The 19,735-nt window shown below is 41.8% G+C and overlaps 1 protein-coding gene and 2 non-coding genes across 3 annotated transcripts; 1 reads left to right on the top strand and 2 right to left on the bottom strand.

Annotated features, from left to right (window-relative positions):
• Nucleotides 1-456: 456 nt before the first annotated feature.
• Nucleotides 457-528, bottom strand: trnae-cuc. The gene has a single exon. It is a non-coding gene; the product is annotated as a tRNA-Glu (tRNA).
• A 443-nt stretch (nucleotides 529-971) lies between these two features.
• Nucleotides 972-1,043, bottom strand: trnae-cuc. The gene has a single exon. It is a non-coding gene; the product is annotated as a tRNA-Glu (tRNA).
• Nucleotides 1,044-2,397: 1,354 nt separating this feature from the next.
• On the top strand, nucleotides 2,398-17,441 carry sppl2 (signal peptide peptidase-like 2). The gene is made up of 15 exons (XM_040017220.1): nucleotides 2,398-2,552; nucleotides 3,454-3,570; nucleotides 4,087-4,269; nucleotides 4,369-4,458; nucleotides 5,201-5,340; nucleotides 6,148-6,290; nucleotides 8,946-9,042; nucleotides 9,588-9,704; nucleotides 11,563-11,644; nucleotides 11,802-11,876; nucleotides 11,962-12,024; nucleotides 12,117-12,216; nucleotides 12,431-12,508; nucleotides 12,968-13,128; nucleotides 14,467-17,441. Exons 1-15 carry the CDS (start codon nucleotides 2,505-2,507, stop codon nucleotides 14,650-14,652), a joined length of 1,680 nt encoding a protein of 559 aa, XP_039873154.1. The 5' UTR covers nucleotides 2,398-2,504; the 3' UTR covers nucleotides 14,653-17,441.
• Nucleotides 17,442-19,735: the final 2,294 nt, after the last annotated feature.

Raw genomic sequence — 19,735 nt, 5'->3', positions numbered from 1 at the left:
AGGCAAATAGAAATATTTAGCCTTGATTTTGTAAGAAAACCTTTATTGTGAAAGTTGAAGTAGTTTAAGTTCCGCTGTCGTTGCGCATCTTGACGCAGGTAAACACCGGACAGAAGGGAGGACATATGGAATGACATCATGTTGAGTGAATCAGCCTGCTGCAGTACGTCAGTGAGCAACAAGACCGAGCATGCAGCAGCGAAGATTAAAGAGAGGCCAGAGCAGGGAAGAGGTGCACTATTAGACAGTGAATGCATAACAACGGGTTTTGCTAATAACGACTAATTTATTAAAATACTGTAATTAGACACAATACGAGTATGTTTTCAAAGCTATGACAGAGACATTTCTGGAAATTAACATCTGGTTAGTGCAATAGGTCGGGATTTTAGCAGGAGGGTTGATGCAGGGTAGGAATGAACAGAACTTTCATCGACCTTACATTTTCAAAATTAGTTCCCTGACCGGGAATCGAACCCGGGCCGCGGCGGTGAGAGCGCCGAATCCTAACCACTAGACCACCAGGGACTGAGGGAATCCATTTTTGCGCCTTCAGAATCCTGCATATAATGTTGATATCGTCAGATGGAGGCTGATTGGAGGTTGAGAGTGAACATGTTTTGAACATGTGTTGAATATGAGCTTGACTATGAGCTTCTGGTTTGTTCCAACGTTTAGGTGCAGGTACAGCAGAGATAAGATCTCATCAGTGCTTTAATCTGCTACTCTGTGCAGACATCCGAGTAGACCCTCATGTCTTCTCGGATCTTCCCATGAGCCCATACTCCACACTCTGCTCTTGGAAATTATGAGTTTAAGTAAGGACGACAGTATCCATAAGGTCCATGTCTTATGATGCTAGAATTTTGAGAGTAGGATATTTAGTTTTGTGCGTAAATCCGGTTAAAAGAGGCAAGGAGTTCATAGTTAGACTTTGATATGTGCAGAATTAACATTGTTTGAAAAATTAGTTCCCTGACCGGGAATCGAACCCGGGCCGCGGCGGTGAGAGCGCCGAATCCTAACCACTAGACCACCAGGGACTGTGGACAAGTAGCCGGAGATCCCTCACCTGAGTGGGGATGTAGATGATAATTGTTTTATCAAAGATAGGAGAATCAGGATCAGAAGACTTTATTTATCCCCAAGGGACAATTAACAAACAACAGAGCAGCATAACGTTGAAGATAAGGACAATAAGAACAGGCAATAAGATTGAAATAATAAATACACAGAATATACAGTATATACAGTTTTAAAATTACACAGTTTTAAAATTAAAGTGACTGAAGTAAGATAAGATAAGATAAACCTAGTTTATCTTAGTAAACCTAGTTTATCTTATCTTGTTGTTCAGTAGGGATGACAGCTTAGCCATCATGTCACTGACCACCTCCACTGGGTCCAGATGGCATCCTAGAACAGAGCTGGTCCTTTGGATCAGCCTGTTCAGGCTCGTTCTGTCCTCAGCAGTGATGCTGCTGCCCCAGCAAACTACACTGTCCGTCCTTCTGCAGGAAACACTGGGTGGAGTTGTGGGAGAGGCCTGCAGTGTAGATGGTGAAGAGGAACGGAGTCAGAACTGTTCCATGTGAGGCCCTCGTACTACAGATGACCCTGTCCGACACACAGCCTGAGTTCTCACATACTGTGGTCGGTCAGATAGTCCAGTATCTATGTTGTGAGGTGATGGTCCACTTCTATGTTCTCCAGCTTGTCCTTCAGAACTGTGGGAAGAATGGTTCTAGAGGCACTGGATAACTCAGTGAAGATGATTTTTGAACGATGTAGGAGGTGAATGACGGTCATCCACTCCGGTGCCACAGCAGGTTGGTAGGCAAACTGAACTGGGTCCAGTGATGAGCTCAGCAGGGGCAGAAGCTGTACAAGGAGCAGCCGCTCCACTTACCTCCAAGATATTGGAATTAATCACCTGCATACAAATGGGTTTTTTTGTTTTTTGGGTTTTCTTTTTGGTATTTGTTTGGAATTTTCTTTTGTATTTTTATTTCTTTTTATTTCTTTTTTTTTTCTTTTTTTTTTTAGAAATTTTGGGTTAAACATCCTGAGAGTTTTGCATTTTTGAAGAAAATGAAGAAAAATTGAAGAAAAATTGTTTCCCTTTATTTATTGATTGATTGATTGACTTATGTAGTCATGCTAATGAATTGAAAAACTTTTAACCAAACTCTATAACTCCTCTTTTATTTGTTGTTGGGTTTTTTTTTTTTTTTTTAAAAAAAAATTATGTTTAACTGTAAAGCATGTTAGGCTTTTCGTGCTGTCAGTGACCGCTACTATTTTTTATCGTTTTTTGGCAGTCTGTTTTTATCCAAACAGCAAAGTGGCACATGACAATATCATCCAATTAAAAAGCCTAGCCGAACGAAATGGGCGCGGCCTGTTAGAGCCGGCGTTGGGGGCTCTCGTGCAGGGAGTTCGAGCCAAGCGTTTGTTTGGTTGGTTGGTTGGTCGATGGGGGAGACAACAACAAGCTAGACACCATGAGGGTCCCCGAAACACTGATTTGGGTCGCTTTTCTCATCCAGAAGGTGAGAGAGACCACGTCTGTTTCTTCGAAAACTGTCCCTCAGTGCGTCTTTGTCGGGTAGCAGCCTGCGGTTAACAAACAAGGATTTGGGTTTTTATTTCCCTGCGGTTTTCCGGGAACGTTAGCATAGATGCTATGTCTGTTAGCTTGCGGAGATTTCTGTGGGCCCTGGAAACCCACACATTACTCACCTTTTGATGCAGCATTAATGAAGGGGGATTATTGCCGATCGATTCACCTCACCTGAAACCGACACTGGGTTTATCTTCACAGTGATTACGAGACAGCGAATATGATGTTAACCACTGACAACTTAGACTGCGGTAGTGCTGTAAAATATGGAACGCGTCTGAAATTAGAGTTTAAGAGTGAAATATTTCAAGTCACTGCCAGAAACAATATAACTGAGTGAGCCAAACTAAAATTTGAACAGGTTTTTCTGTTTTGTGTTCAGTGAAAAAACTATTAATCTAGCTAAAGATTGTCATGTGGAAAGAGAAAGAAAGAAGAGGTATTTGACAAATGTGTTTAAAAGCCTTAAATCTAACTTCAAGTACATTGCAGGAACCCTGATTGTAGGAGCTGTTACTGAGCCTTTTTATACACTGAAGGCTGTAGTTTGTAGTGCTGCTGAGCTTTATTATACATACAAGGGTTTATCATATTGTGTGCACCCCGTTTATATGAAGAAGGGTATACAAAAACCAACTAAAAGGGGTACGAATAGTTTAATCATAGCTTCAAAAAGGCTTTTGGGAATTTTTATACCGTCTCAAATTGATGCAGACAGGGAAACATCAACATTTATAGGGCTGCTAGAATTAAAGCTCAACTCTGTGATATAAAAATGTACTTTTTCTTGGACATGTGAGATGATCCAGCCATTGTTTTTATGTTGACAGGTGGTGGGAGAGTACGGCATGGCCCATTTCAGTGACAAGGGCAAGAGCAAAGGAAAGGATTACTGCATATTCTTCAACTCCCAGTGGGCACGTTTACCTCAGGATCTCAATAAGGCAGTAAGTCACTAACAAAGGGGGTTAACCAAACATTGTAAAATTTCAAATTGCTTCAAGGCCACACAGTGCAATGAGCCTAAGCCTCAGTGTACAACATCTTTTCTTAGGAAGACAGGATGCTGAAATGTAATCTCTACTTTTATTGCCTGTTAAGAGTCAAGCTGCTATTTTCTGAACCAAGCGCAATCACTGGAGAGCTTTTATGAATATCAGAATATATTAGGCTGTAGTAATACACGCAACAAGAAATAAATACAAGAATTACAGTTTTTAGGTCATACTCGCACAAGGGTTTTATTTTTAGATATAGGTGTATAATGAGAAACAAACTAGTCTTTTAGAAGTACAAGGATTTTTATGACAAGGCTGCCCCTTTTTACACTAAATGAGGAAGCTTCTTTGTTCCATTAAAGAATAATAAACAGTACGTAATGAGTAATTAATTCAAACAAACAACATCTCTAATTACTGTATTTTGAAACCTCTGAGAGTATTTCCAAACCTTTTGTTTCAAAGTCACGTCTCCAGATCCATGACTTGACAACATCGGTCCTGTGCTCACCCTCTGAGGTCCCAGAGGGAGGCTTCCCGAACCGCATCCCCATGGTGATGAGGGGGAACTGCACTTTCTATGAAAAAGTTCGCCTGGCCCAGATTAATGGTGCCAAGGGCCTGCTCATCGTCAGCAAGGACAGACTGGTGAGACAGCTGTTCACGGCTATTCTGTGTCAGAATTAAACAGGTCTTTTGGTTCATGACAAATCAGAAATGTGCTTTGTTTTTGTTTTTTTCCTACAGACGCCACCAGCAGGAAACAAGACTCAGTATGAAGAGATTGACATTCCCGTGGCACTGCTCAGCTACTCTGATATGTTGGATATAAGCAAGGTGAGAAGTCAGCTACCAACCGATATTTCTCTTCTCACTTTAGAAGCTCTACACCTAGCCTTATTATCCCTTTTCTAATTCTGTGTCACTGGATGCTTTAATATGTGTACCTTGTTTGTAGCAGGGTAAACTACCTTTCATCTGTAATTCTTCATGGTACAGATTCAAGAAAGTGCTGGAAGTATTTCTCAGAGATTTTGCTCCCTATTGACATGATGGTGTCACACAGTTCCTGCAGATTTGTTAACTCCATGTCCACAATGAGAATCTCTCATTGTACCACATCCTAAAGGTGCTGTGCTGGATTGAGATCTGGTGACTGCAGAGTCCATTTGAGTACAGTGAACTGATTGACATGTTCAGGGAACTACTTAGAGATGGTTTAAGCTTTGATACACGATAAACGGCACATGGCACGTCTATCCAGCTGGAAGCAACTGGTTAAATGCTCCTTTTCAGACAGATTTGTTTTTCCAGTGGAGTGGAAAATGTATCTAAGTGGAAAAGTGTATCTAAAACTGAGCACCATGACGGAGACTCTTGTTGCAATTCATGACTTCAGTCCAGTGTTATGCACTGAATTGGGCTTAATAATCACAACATCAGAGTTAATTTACTTTGAAGTAGGCTAAATTAGGGTTTATTTAATATAAATTAAGTAGCACTTCCTTATTTTGGCATGTTTTATTTAGTTTTGAAGGTTGACATCTGGCAAATCTAATGCTGTTTCTTACTTCTGCAGACCTTTGGTAAAGGACAGCTGGTTGCCATGTACGCACCCAATGAGCCAGTGTTAGACTATAACATGGTGATCATCTTCTTGATGGCAGTAGGAACGGTGGCTATTGGAGGCTACTGGGCCGGCAGCAGAGACAGCAAGAAGTAAGTTTACTGGTCCTGTAAAAGTGCTTCTGTGGAAGCGATTCAGTGGAAAATCCCATAGTGTCAGAGTTTCAGCTGTACTGCAGTATGACAGCCAGAGTCTTCAGACTTTTTGAAAAAATTAAAGTTAAAAAGTGATTTTAGTCTGGGTTGAACAAAACTGCATTAAGTGATACAAAAATACAATGATGCAAGTATTAGGTATCAAAGAAATTCCTTCAGCGAGTGCAAACGGTGCATTTAGTCACAGTTGCTAAATTTACATTAGAGATATTTCATCAGGAGAGGCTCCAGAGAACATTGGTCAGAGTTTTCCTGGCAACAAAATACAAGTGCATGATTGCAAAAGACTTTCCTTTTGGGTGACTATGAGTGCTTCTCTTCTTTTCAAACCAAGCAATCTGCATCTTACCGCTGCGACTCCAGTAAAGGGCAGCACTGTTTATTTGAGTATGGGTGACTCATTGGCTTAACCCAATCTGAGTCCATCTTTTTGGAGTTTTCTGAGGTGAAGGAGGGCAGAGTGAGATGGGGTCGCTGACGCACAGCACCGCAGAGAAAAAAACATTTGGGATCATGAGTGCGTGTTTTCAACTCAGGATGGAAGTGAATGCCAGCCAGCTGACCAAATGACTATAAATATAGACTTTTAATGGCAATATGGTTATCCCGTGTGTTTTGGTAAATCACCAAAAATTGGACCATAATCTGCAATTTAAAATGTGAAAGACAAAACCTCAGAGCAAACATGTGTGCATATATACTCTTTGTCTTTAGAGTTACTCACTGTTGCTTGTCCTCCTGCAGACGGTACATGAAGCACAAGCGGGACGACAGTGCCGAGAAGCAAGAGGAGGAGACCGTAGACGTAACCCCGATCATGATTTGTGTGTTCGTCGTCATGTGCTGCAACATGCTGGTGCTACTCTACTTTTTCTACGACCACCTGGGTACGATGCAGATACACACGAAGCGTACACAGAATATAACCGCTGCTATACTAGTCGCGCTGAAGGAAACATTTAAAAGATAAGTAAATCCGTTAGATCAGAAGCACGTTTATGGGACCAGTAAATGATGGTGGTTTCAGTTCCTTCTACCCAGTATTCATTAGTGTGTTGGGGGCGGTTAGCCTCTCAAAGCTTTTAATTTGTCCTTACTCACTGTGGCTTGGCGTCACTCAGTAGGGATTTTCTCTGGATTGAGGTTGTGCAAAAGATGTGACAAAACCTAAAAAAAAAAAACAGCATTTGCTATGTGCACAAAAACCACAGAGCAAAACATATTTGAAAAAAAACCCTCCTGAAGTGCAAAAAAACACAGAACGGTGCTTTTGCAATAAGCGTTTGTAGTTTAGAATCAAATGAAGTGATAATTTAGGATGTGCTTACTTTTACAGTCTGTCAGAATCAGAAAAATGGTTCCAGAGCAGCTGATTTAGTTCAAGCCTGCAGCTTTTAACTGGATCTTACAGGTTTCCTTGTTTTTCTTGACTGAAACACCTGTATGGATAATTCCTGGACTTACTAGGCATTCATTGTCAAATTTTTTTAACTAATTTAAAACGTCAAATTTCTCCTCACCACTTGGCAAGTTTATATTCTTTTTATCTACAGTATGCAGTAGCTTACTCAGATTAGGGACACTTGTCCTCCTGCTGCCCAGTGCTCACACTGTGCCAGAGGATGCTTACATTTATCTTGGCAGCAGCTCCTCTCTCACAGTCACTCTCTGATTTACTAAAACACTGTTGCAGAGCCTGATGAGTTTTATGAGTTTGTGGATTTTGGGACTTGATTATGAAAGCGGTGGAACGCTTTCCTTTCAGAGTTATTTTTAAAGAGGGAAGTGCAGGGGAATGCAGGTACATGCATACTGTACCGAGTCTAACTGAACCGCGCCCGGGCACAGCACGTTAATTATGTTAGTCAAACAAGCTGGACTTTAATGCTTAAACACACTCAGGCCCATCCTGAGTACATCCTTGATAACAGCTCATTTACATGTTTGTGCAGCATAGTTTTCGGCAGCTGAGGTTCGTTGTGTCCCAGTGTTTTATATGCAGAGCCAGCAGATAGAAACAAGTAAAATGCTGGCACTTTTTCCCCTCCGGGGGTACATGCTACTTGTTGTGGTCAGTTTTCTTTAGAGGTAAACATAACTATCGCTCCCTTTCTTTTTTAAAAAAAAAACGTATTTACACGTTTCTGAATCTCACTTCTGATACTTTCAGCAATCAATTTACTGATATTTGAAGGTCCTTATATTAAGAATACGGTTATTATTTCCTATATTGTTGCTCTCTTGCTGATAAATTTAAAAGCCAAGTTGATTTGGTAAAGGACTAGATGTCACAATTCCTGACAATGCATTGCTTTTAATGGAGAAAATCTTGAGGGATGGGTGTTATGAGGAAAAGCATCCCAGAAACTTTACCAGTGGCACACATTCGTTCTACACAAGCTAATCTGCCTTTTTTCCTTGGTTAGGTTTAGGGATTAGAGATCTGATCTAAATCATTAAAATTTAGACACATCGTCAGTGGTGGACCTTGAATTCATCGGTTGTTTCGGCCATTATCACTAGACACCCTCATCCAAGGAGGCCCTGCCAGGGTTGATCAGGTTTATGTTAAAATTGTTTTCTTCTTTCTCCTGTTTAGTTTTCTACAGTTTATTCTATCTATTCACTGCAGCTGAGAAATGCATACCTCTTTAACATTTATGTCGCTCGGATGATGAAACTTAGTCTATTAGACTCCATTCCCCAGAATCCCCAGAAAAATTAGACAAAAATGCACAGGAGGAATCACTGGCACTGAACTCATAAAGTCGCTGGCTTGTTAATCCTGTTGTTGTGCAGTCTCACTTTGTCCATGATGATAGAAGGCTCACCATCAGTGTCTTAAGCCTTTAACATTGCTGCCTCTTTCCTCCTTTAAAAACTAGCTTAAATAAGTAGAATAAATATTTTGCTAACAAAATAAAAAGACAATACGACAAAGCAAGTATTTAAGTGTTTTACTTAAGGTAAAAACCAAATAATAGAAAGGAGCTAAATTAAATAAAATCAATCAAATGAGCAAAATAAGTAAAGATTAAAATGCAATACAGTAGAATAGGTTGTGAATAAAAAAAAAAAAAAATGAAGGGTGAAGAAATTTTAAAAAAAATGCACATCACACACAGGTGCAACAAGAAAATACACAAAATGAATAAAACAGGATTTCTGGTTAAAAGGTCCAAGCTTCTAAACTAATCTTATTAAATTAATAATCCCCTCTCCATTTAGCTCCAGGGTAAACTGAGATTCTTCAGAGATCATTTCCTCTCGCAGAGCTGCCTGTTGTCTGGCATTAAGCTGCAGCAGAGTCAAACCCTGCTGAGTGTAAAGAATGGCTGCACTGATAAAGAGCTCAATGGCTGAGATAACATTTCGCCTTTAAACAGATTAAAAAGCTGCTGAAAGCTGCGGATGGCAATAGTGTACAAAAGGGAAAGCAATACCACTACTCAGGTGTTTAAGGAGGGGGGATGCCAAAGAAGCGGGTTTCCTCACACGATAATATCTACTCAGCTTCTGTCTGCTGTTTCTTCACCGTTTAGCCATTTGGGTCATCAGGATCTTCTGTTTGGCCTCCTCTGTCGGCCTGTACAGCTGCCTGTGGCCGTTCGTCAGGAGACTTCCTTTCTGCAAGTGCAGGTGAGTCTTCAGGTCATATTAGCAGGTGCGACGATGCTTTAAACAGCATGACATTTGTTTTGTTTTTTCTCTCCATACATGTATGTTTTCTATGTCTGGTCGAGGTGCAACTTGATGATTCAACCAAATATTAGTCAGGGTATATATATGTTTGAGCTTCTCAAATCTAAAATAAATTCAAACTTGTTCGCCCAGTTCTTATTTATTAAATTCAATAAAGATGCCTGCTGTACAATCACTCCACCCTGGAAACAGAAAAGCTCATATAAATACTTAAATACTCATTATACTTACAGCATGATGAGTAAACGGTTTAGGAACCTTTTTTTAAATATTTTTTTTAGCAATGTGGATTGAGCAGTTGTTTCCTGTTTCTTCTGTACACCCTTTTTTCTTGTGTTTGTAGACCAAATGATACATGGTTAACATGATTATCTGGAGATTAATGCTAATAAAAACACTTTTTAGTTGCATTTCATGCTTAACAGTGACTGTATTTCTCTGAGAGAAAGTGTTGACATCTGACCTATGTTTTGGAAAAAAAGGATCCCGGAGAACAACCTGCCGTACCTGCACAAGCGGCCGCAGATCCGCATGCTGCTGCTGTCGGCCCTCTGCATTGGTGTCAGCATCATCTGGATGGTGTTTCGCAACGAAGACCAGTGAGTGCACAACACAAAATTTAAAAAACAATTGAATTCATTCCACTACAGCTACAGACAAAGGCGCTGCAGGGCTTCACAGTCATAGAAGAAAAGGTCAAATTCACCAGCTTGTAGCGATTAAAGGGGGAATAATCATGAGAGGCGAAAAATGAGGTCAGGTACGAAGTTTAACTTGAGGTGAATGGGAGTAAGGAATACTATTGATTGACATGTGCAGCGGTGGGAAATAACCAGGATATACCGATAGTAATAACTGCGATAGCTTAAAAAATAAAAAAAATAAAAACCTAGACCTCTGTCTGGGTCTAAGCTTTATCTATAGGCAGCCCTTTCGACTTAGATGAGAATTGGCTCGCATTAGAAAGTAAACTTTTAACCATAACCTGTGACTAAATGTTTCATAGTAGATAGGGCAGGGCAATATGGCCAAAAATATTTATCACAATATATATTTGAAAATTTGCGATGACGATATAACTGATGCGAGACAAAATACTTTACAACTCCACAACTTTGATGGGGTTTTTTTGTACTAATAATGTCACTTCACCCGGCACCCGTTGCCTACTGGTGGTGGTCAGAGGGCCCGGTGGCGCCAGTGTCCCCAGTGGCGCCAGTGTCCGGCAGCCTCGCCTCTGTCAGTGCGCCCCAGGGTGGCTGTGGCTACAATGTAGCTTGCCATCACCAGTGTGTGAATGTGTGTGTGAATGGGTGGATGACTGGATGTGTGAAGCGCTTTGGGGTCCTTAGGGACTAGTAAAGCGCTATACAAATACAGACCATTTACAATTTCACTTAAACAAGCAGCTGTTTTTTATGTGCATTAAAGTTATATAAAAATTTAACAGTGCAAATGAAAATTCCTTGCTGACAGTTTAACCATAAGGCATTTCCAGGAAATTGGCCGACATGTCCTCAGCATAACCATGTATAATATCCACAAAACTTAAAAAGAGGTTATACACACTCAGTGCGGTAATATTATGTTCAAGCACAGTACGTATCACTCGGCGAGGCTCCCGACTACGGTAACCATAATGCTCCGACAATCCATCAAGCGGTGTGGTTTCGTAACTTAGCAAAGTCGTACTAAAACATTTTTTGACAGATTTTTGAGCGGCGTGTACCACATAAAATCGGTTCGGTAATAACGACGGCCCGCTTGCATGCTCTACCAAAAAATGCGATTTGGTGTGTATCTGAGGGCACGAAAGCCAAACCAGTTCCACACCACTGAAGTTGCAGCATTTTTACAAACCAATTCTGCTTCATCAGTTTTATTCAGCGATCCTCTTTCGCCCTTCTCATTCTCTGTCGCCGCCATGCTTTTTTCCACCATGTGCATATGAAAACAAAGGCACTGCGCGTGCGCGTTTTACCCATATTCTATTGCGATATTTAATTTTCTTATCATTTCCTAACATTATACCGGTATTACAGTGAACGGTATGATATGGCCCAGCCCTAATAGTAGATACCTTATCACATAATCCAGAAGTGTCACCACTCGGGCTATTTCAGCTTTTTGAGAAAGGAATTATTATTGTGGGCTTCTCCAGAAGTTCATATCTTCTGGTTTAAAATTCAGAGTGACCCCGTAGGTGCTATATTTGGGGGGGAAAATTTTCACTTTCACTTGGAAAGATGCTTTTGCTGAAGTATCAAAAGAGCTGAAGCTGTTGGTTTCCTACAGGCTGTGCTGCACACTTTCTTCCAGCACCCAAGAATTTTGGTTTGAGGGCAGAATTATTGTGGGTGTGTGTGTCGGGTGGCGTAAAGTCTGTGTGTAATGACGCCTTTGAGGTACATGATATGGTGATGGTGCTGGCTGACTAATGTGTTACGTGTCTTCCAGGTGGGCGTGGGTGTTACAGGACGCCCTGGGGATCGCCTTCTGTCTCTACATGCTCAAAACAGTCAGGCTGCCCACATTTAAGGTGACAGATCTGAACCACAACGCGATATATATATATATATATATATATATATTTTTTTTTTTTTTTTTTTTTTTTTTTTGAAAGGTTTTTAACGGTGTTTGATTGTTTTAATAAAAGTTTGATCATAAACTGTGTTTTCTTTTGCTCCCTGATGCAGGCTTGCACTTTACTAATGACCGTCCTGTTCGTCTATGATGTTTTCTTCGTATTTATTACACCTTCCTTCACAAAGGTATGTCAGGTTGTCATGCACGTCTCTTTAGTTTAGTTGTTGTTTGCTGTGTTCTTTGTGTTTTTACTCCTTACTTTTTCTCCAGAGTGGGCAAAGTATAATGGTGGAGGTAGCAGCTGGTCCCTCTGACTCCTCCACACATGAAAAGGTGAGCCTACGTGGTACACCTCGGTTAAGTCCTCCAAACACCCGTCTCAGCTCAGTAGTTGATGGTAATGTTAATTTTTGTGTTTTCTCCAGCTTCCCATGGTGCTTAAAGTGCCACGGTTAAACTCCTCCCCCCTGGCTCTTTGTGACCGCCCCTTCTCCCTGCTTGGCTTCGGAGATATCTTGGTACCAGGTATGCAAATCAAATGTTTTATGATGACACAGTTCACATGCTTTGAAAATAAGAGCAAGGGTGTGTCCAACAGTAAGTCTGTCACAGATGAGAGATTTTCATCAAAGAATTTAAAACAAATACTAAAAATGGAAGTCTGCTAAGAAAGCTTTGTGAAACACTGCTGTTAGTCTTTCCCTTTGTTCTGAATGCCTCTTTGATTTTCTTTTCTCAGGTCTGCTGGTTGTGTACTGTCACAGATTTGACATTTTAACACAATCCTACAGGATCTACTTCATGGCCTGTACAGTCGGTACGTACGTGGGCTGGAGGAGGGGATCGAGGTGGGCTGTACTCTGTGAAATGCTGATGTTATGATGAACCTCATTCAGGTGGGAATGACATTGATAAGGGGAGGTTCTGCTCTGTAGTTCAACTAATCGTTTTACCCCGAGAAAAATGACCGTGGTGCTTGTAATGTAATAAACAGATTGTTAAGACTAGCCAGTAGAAAACATCAGCACTTCCTCTCCCGAGGACTTCAGTTTTAGAGCAAAAAAGAGATGATTTCATTTTCCTGCCAGATCTGGTACAAGCTTTAGGAACAAGTCTAGGAACAAAAGACTTCAATAACTTTTCTGATGGTTGTAACTCAGTGAGTAAGGTAGAAGCAGGCCAAGGACGACCTGTAAATAAGAATATAGCAGCAGACCAACTTGCAGAACACCTGCAGGAGCTAAAGTGACGTCTGTCTTTGTCTCTCTCCCGTCAGCTTACGGCATCGGCCTGCTGATCACCTTCGTGGCGCTGGCCGTGATGCAGATGGGTCAGCCGGCGTTACTCTACCTGGTGCCTTGCACTCTGCTCACCAGCCTCAGTATTGCGCTGTGGCGCAGGGAGTTGCCCCAGTTCTGGACTGGAAGTGGATTTGTGGTGAATACCAGTTTGATATGACTGCCTACTACGGAAGAACAAAAAGACTTAACAAAAAAAAAAGGAGAAAAAAAAAATCTAGGTTTAAATAACATGCAGACTAAAGTAGAATTTCAAGTTGAGTAACCCCTTTAAATAATTCCATCCATTCCAACTGCTTCTTTCTGTTTTCACTGTCCCCCTCCATCGCTACTCCTCACCCTTTATTTTACTGTGGGTGTGCTCTAGTCTGCTGCTGAGGGCTCAGCTGTCTGTGAATGTCACTGCAGGTATTCAAACCGGGCTTCATTCTACCATCAAACACCCCGACGAGCGTACTACGAAGCGAAATCAATGGCTTAGTGAGCTACGTCGAGCCTTAAGTCAGAGTTTTCAGTGTCCCGGGGGTGGCTTTCTTGATCACCATGGTAACTGAAGCTATTTAAAAAGTGCCACGTTTTCACTGATTCTAGATAGATTCAGATTCTCTGCTGGAGCAATAGGTTTTATACATGCCATGTGCAGATATATACATTCATGTTCCCACAAGGGAAATTATTGTGACAGCAGCTGTATAAAAAGAATAAAATTAGCACAGGAATAAAAAATTTTTGTATATACATAAGTGATTACATACATGGTAGAGCTGTGTTTCACTATAACCCCCGAAAGAGAGGCAGGAATATGTTAGCATTTATTTTCTAATGCAGAAAACGATTGTTTTTGTATTTTATTTAAATCTGCTGCCAAGTCTGATGAAATTCCAGCTTAAAAAACACAGATTAGAAAGTCGGTCTGTTTGTTTGTTGTCCATTTATCAGGACTACAAACAAGAATATTAAATCTGTAAAATAACTTTCATCAGATGCCTGCTTTTTATTGTGAGCATGCTCAGAGCCTGAAGCAGAAAACCTGAGCTAACACAGGAAGCTGAAAACCACTGTTGAGATGCCTGTTACCTCTGACTGGGGTTTTAGGTGTTGTTGAGCCAGCTAACACAAAGTAAGCCTGGCTTTATGAACTTGCTTCGTAGTACCTCCCTCTGCTCTCTTAACCTTGCTTCATTTCTGCATTGATGATAAAGTAGTGATCACATGGGAAACTCTGACTCCATTAGTGGGGCTGATGTTGATGTAGATTATTTCTGTGTAGCTTGATGGGGCTAAAAACCTCAGTGGGACGTTTCTATTCCTGCGAATACCTCTGAGGGCACAAAGCTTCTTTAGCTGGGGTTAAATTTGTGCCTGTGTAGCGTTTGGTTCTGTTTGCCTTCTGCTCTCCTGTAGCTCCTGTCATTAAATTTTGTGTTCAGCCTGGCGCCCTTCACTCATGCAGGCTTTTGTTTTCTGTCCCTTGCAGCCTGCCATAGTGCTCGCACCGATCAACTGCACACAAACCGCCGCGCCGCCGACCAAGGAGCCCTCAGCTAAACCAGAGTCACCAACCGCAGAGGAGCAAGCCAGTCAGAGTGAAGACTCCCCCCAGGACCCGCCTCAGAAAACTCCCCCGGTGGAGAGCAATGAAGAGGAAAAAAAACCCAACTGAAATAACGTCTAGTACGGCACTTTTCCATTTCACCGTGTTTACTTTGTTCATTTTCTTTCTACAGTGTGTCCGAGTCAGTGGACATTTCACATACTCATGCTTGTTTGCACTCGGTGCCAAGTACGAATCTGTGTTTTCTGAATGTCGGGCTCAGCCGGGCACAGACAAACAGAAGCGGTCCCATCACCACCTCCTACTAACATACAATCTGCACCACCCGAAAGGGGAGTGAAAAGTCAATCTACACTACTCCATTGAGAAAACAATAAATATTTCCACTCCTCTCAGCTCTGTGCCAACCTAAAGACCCCGTCACGCCAGCAAATAACAGTGCAATGTATAACTTGACCAGTAACACCAGAGCTAAATGGCAGATTAAAAAAAATACCCCTCCTGATTTTTGGTTTTCTTTACATTTAAGAAGTGGTTTATGGAGAAAAAAAGACCTTTTAAAAGCTGAGATCTAAACCTGAGTAAAAAATGTTTTTGACCTATTGTTTAATAAATCGTATTATCGTAATAAATTATAATGAGCACCCTGACGTGTTACAGATCAGAGAAAAGGGGAAAAACTTCACATGTGGAGGTTTTAGTGCTTCACAATTCAAACGGCATGTCTAGAGCAGAAAAAAATAAGCGATAGTAGTAGTTGCTGTGTAGAAATACTGGCATCGCTATTAAAGGAATAGTGGTAATGAATTAATTAGTGAGCCGAATGAGCCGTGAGCTGCATGTTTTGCTCCCATGAAAAAAAACTTTAATGAACTTTGAGCAATCAAAAAATGTATTTAGTGCCTGATCAGTCTCATACAAATAACTCCAGGATCCAACTAACCTGATGGAGCGAAAAAAGAGAAATGGTAAAATATTAGGTGGCAAACAGAAAATTAAAGATTTAAATATTCATTCTTACTCCAGCTTCTCATTTATGTATAAGAAACAGAGTATTTGGGTTTTGAAATGTTGATCACACAAACAAAACTTGTAAAATAAGGCATCTCGAACATTGTTTTCTGCTTTTGGACAAAAGAAAAAAATTCTAAATAGCAGTCAGTTTTTTTTTTTATCTAGCAGTTAAAGGTAGTGCCAGGTTCATAATTTGTTGGAGAAAGGCACATTTATTTTGTAGTTTTTGCCTCTCTGCACCACAGTGGATCCTAAATCGAACAATTACTATGCGAGTGAAGAGCAGACTCAGATGTGTTTGACCTCAAGGTGCTCCTGTTAGCGAACGAATATAAAATTTTGCTCAGTCTTCAGAATAAAGTGCTAAAACTTCTCTGATGACAGAGAGGTGTGGAAAGATACTCTGATCCAGTTTGTTGCCACAGTCACCAAGCCTCGGACCCAAATATTTAGCTGTTCATCTTTCTGGTGTGACCGGGCTTTAAAGGTCCTGGCTACAACCCAGCCAAGGGGAAACCGGAGCGCAACACAAAAAAACCAAAAAGAAAAGGAAACGTAATGCCCACGCTGCCTGCTCCCAAGGAAAGACCAACGCTACCACAGGATTGCGGTTTCACAACAACCAGATATTTTATTAATCTCCAAAGATAGCAAGCATCAGGGAGGGAATGGCCAAAACAACAAACAAAACACTCCAGAAATGAAACAGAACTGATTTACCTATGACGAGAAACCCAAAAGAAAATGCAGGCCTCTTACCTGTATCACTAAGCTAAACAGGAGAAAAAGGTTTTAAAAGAAAACCCCAACAGCAACCAGATCACCAAGGTTTACAGTCAATACAAGACAACCAAGCTCTTCTCATCACAGTAACTTGGTCACACAGCTCACCACTAAACACAAGACCCATGGCTAAATGCACAGCTTGTTTGGAAATAGAAAGTGGGCGGGGCAGCCAGTCTTGATAAGTTCCACTATATAGCCAGCCTCATACCATGCTTAGCCAATTATCTGCCTCCACCTGGAACTTACATAAGTACAAACAACACACAGCATCATGACTTGGGTCATAACACGAGAAAGCGATGGCAGCAGCTCTGCAAGCCCATCAGTTTTCAAGCACTTAATTTGAAACGCACGGAGACTTAAATCCCCTTAAAAAGCCCTTTTGAAGCGTGTGTCCCAGAGTCAGAGCATGAAGCCGCTGAAAAGTTTCATACCCCTTAAAATGTGGTGCTAACCTGGTTGTTGACTGAGCCAAAGCACTTTTGTTATTTTCTCATCAAGCTTTTGTTACATTTTGTGTTTGCATGCTTTTATTTTGATTTTAGCCCAGATACATAACTCAGACTTTGTAAATGTTGCTGAGCGCTGCAGTCTGCATCGCCCGGGAGGTGCTCGTGTTATATTAAGAGTTGGGTTTTTGGCCTTACCATGTCCACGTCTGGAGTGGGGGGGAGGCTCTCTGAAAACCGTGTGCTGGACTCAAAGTGCTGCAGTTTCATGTGTGAACTGGAGAGTATGTGGTTCTGGTTGTTTTTAGTTTGTATTGAAACATTTGCACAGCATTTTAACTCATGAAACGGCCTGTTGTCGGCTCATGTGTGTGTACGTGTATGTTTATGCATAATTATAAGGGTTTAAAGATACGGAAACCATGGTAACGACCTACTTGTCCCATATTTGTTCTGCTTTTGTTTGTCTGACCCGAGGGCATCATGTTGGACAGCAGCGTGCTGCGAGTGAGTCCGGCCTCGGTGTCCGAATGTGATTGAACAGTTTCCTGGACGACATTATTCATTCACCAGGATAGTTTGGTGTCACCCAGTGGTTTTTAATGCCTCCACACAGGCATATGTATAATAAAGAACCATTGTATTTAATATTAGGCCTGCTGTGTTTCTTATATCACACTTTTCAAGACTGATCTACTCTATACACTTTATCTATACTCTATATCCACACACTGCTGAATCTAAAATAGAATAGAATAGAATGCCTTTTGTCACTATACACATGTACAATGAGATACAGAGCATCTCCTACGCAGTGCAAACATGTGGTAAAAGAAACGGGCGTGAGGTGCTCAGTTCTGCTGCACTATGTACATATGAGCAGTATTCAAAAGAATATATAAAATATACATATGGGGGGAATTAATAATTAGTGTTATATATTTACAGTGTTACAGGGTTATTGCACGTAAACTATTGCACAGTAATGATAATTGTGTAGTCTGTTTATAGAGGGAAGGCCTTGGATTTGGGGGTGGGACTGTATTGTCAGTGCATGTGTGAGTTCAGGGTGGTTATGGCTTTTGGGAAGAAACTATTTTTGAGTCTGTCAGTCTTTATGCTGATGCACCTGTAGCGCTTCCCTGAGGGAAGCAGGTTGAACAGGTCAAAACCAGGGTGGGTGCTGTCTTGATCATTTTTGTTGCTCTGCTGAGGCAGCGGGAGGAATAAATGTCCATCGTGGAGGGGAGAGGGCAGCCGATGATCTTCTGTGCTGCTTTGACTTCTCTCTGAAGCCTCACTTTATCTCCCGTACCATACTGTGATGCAATATGTCAACAGGCTCTCAATGGATGAGCGGTAGAAGTTCAGCAGCAGCCTCAGGAAGTGCAGCCGCTGCTGGCCTTCTTGACGACTCCTGTGATGTTGTCTGTCAGCGGAGATGAGGACACTGAGAAACCCGAAGGTGTGGACCCTCTCCACACACTCCCCTTTGATGTACAGGGGGGCTAAGTCAGTGCCTCCTGAAGTCCACAAGTTGGTGTTCAGTGCCAGGTTGTTCTCTGAACACTATGCTGCCAATTTCAGGACTTCCTCTCAGTAGTCTGCCTCGTCTCCCTTTGAGATGAATCTGACTACCGTGGTGTCATCAGCAAACTTGATGATGATGTTGTTGTGGGTGGAACTGCAGTCGTGGGTGTAGACACAATACAGGAGGGGGCTCAGCGCTCCTGTATTGTCTTCTGACAATGCTGTCTTCTGTGGATCTGTTCGCATGATATGCAAACTGGTAGGGGTCGAGGTCTCGGGGGAGGTAGTCCTTGATGTGCTGAAGGACTAGTCTCTCGAAGCATTTCATGATTACCAGAGTGAGGGCCACAGGGTGGTAGTTGTTCAGGTTAGTAACGGGAGACTTCTTCGGCACTGGGATGATTGTGGCTGATTTTAGACAGGGTGGGATGGCTGCCCAGTCTAGTGAGAGGTTGAATATTCTGGTAAAGATGAGGGTGAGCTGGTGGCCACACGCTGTTAGCGTCTTGCAGGTACTCTGTCTGGACTGGCAGCCTTCCTGGGGTTCACTGCTAAGAATACACGTCTGACATCATATTCCGTAAAGTGAGTGGAGCGGTGCAGGAACGAGGTGAGGATGAGGATGGGAGCAGGCCTGAAGCAGATGAGGGCTGCTGTTGTGGTGTTTCCAAGTGGGCGAAGAAGCAATTTATCTCCTCTGTGAGCACTCAGGTTTTCTGTTTTCAGACCCTCTGTGGATTATAAAGTCTTGTACGCCCCGCCACACCTCCCATGTGTTGTTGCTGGACAGGTGGGACTCTGCTTTTGTTATGGTCTAAATTGGCCTTTGGGCTGTAGGAGAAAGCCAGGACCAGCAGACTTGAGCCAGGAACCTTCTCGGCTTAGCTGGACCCCCGCCCCAGGAGCTGATCTCGGGGTGATTTATGTTCACATTTCCTTCCAGACTCTGAATGAGTCTTTTCTTCGTGGCCTTCCAGCTGTGAGAAGTCCCTGCAGAGATGAACAGCAAGCACAAAGAGCCTCTGTCACCTCATCAGTGGAGGATGGAGAGTGTCCAATTTACTCTGGGTCACTTATCTGATCAACCAGCACACTATTAGTGGTTTTGCAAAAGGCCCTTTAGTGACGTATGTGCTGCTATATATTTTAATAGATAACTTTTATTCTTGGAGTCTAACTCGTGCTTTGCTGTTCAAAATAATCCTCAATTAACTTTTACTGATCCTTGGTTGTTTTAGCTTTTCTCCCTCGCTGAAAAAAGTCCACATTTTAACTTAAAATTACCAAAGAGAAAAACTGAATTTTAAGATAATTTTTAGGCATCTTCCTGTTAGAAAGCAGTTCTTCCTCCCCACCATCACCCATTGCTTGCTCGTAGCGGACTGTGTGATGAGTGTTTGTGTTCTTTGTAC

Source organism: Simochromis diagramma, unplaced genomic scaffold (assembly GCF_900408965.1).
Source record: "Simochromis diagramma unplaced genomic scaffold, fSimDia1.1 OVJJ01000205.1, whole genome shotgun sequence".
Lineage (NCBI taxonomy): Eukaryota > Metazoa > Chordata > Actinopteri > Cichliformes > Cichlidae > Simochromis > Simochromis diagramma.
The sequence above is the reverse complement of the archived record's forward strand: the minus strand, read 5'-3'. Positions and strand labels throughout refer to the sequence as shown.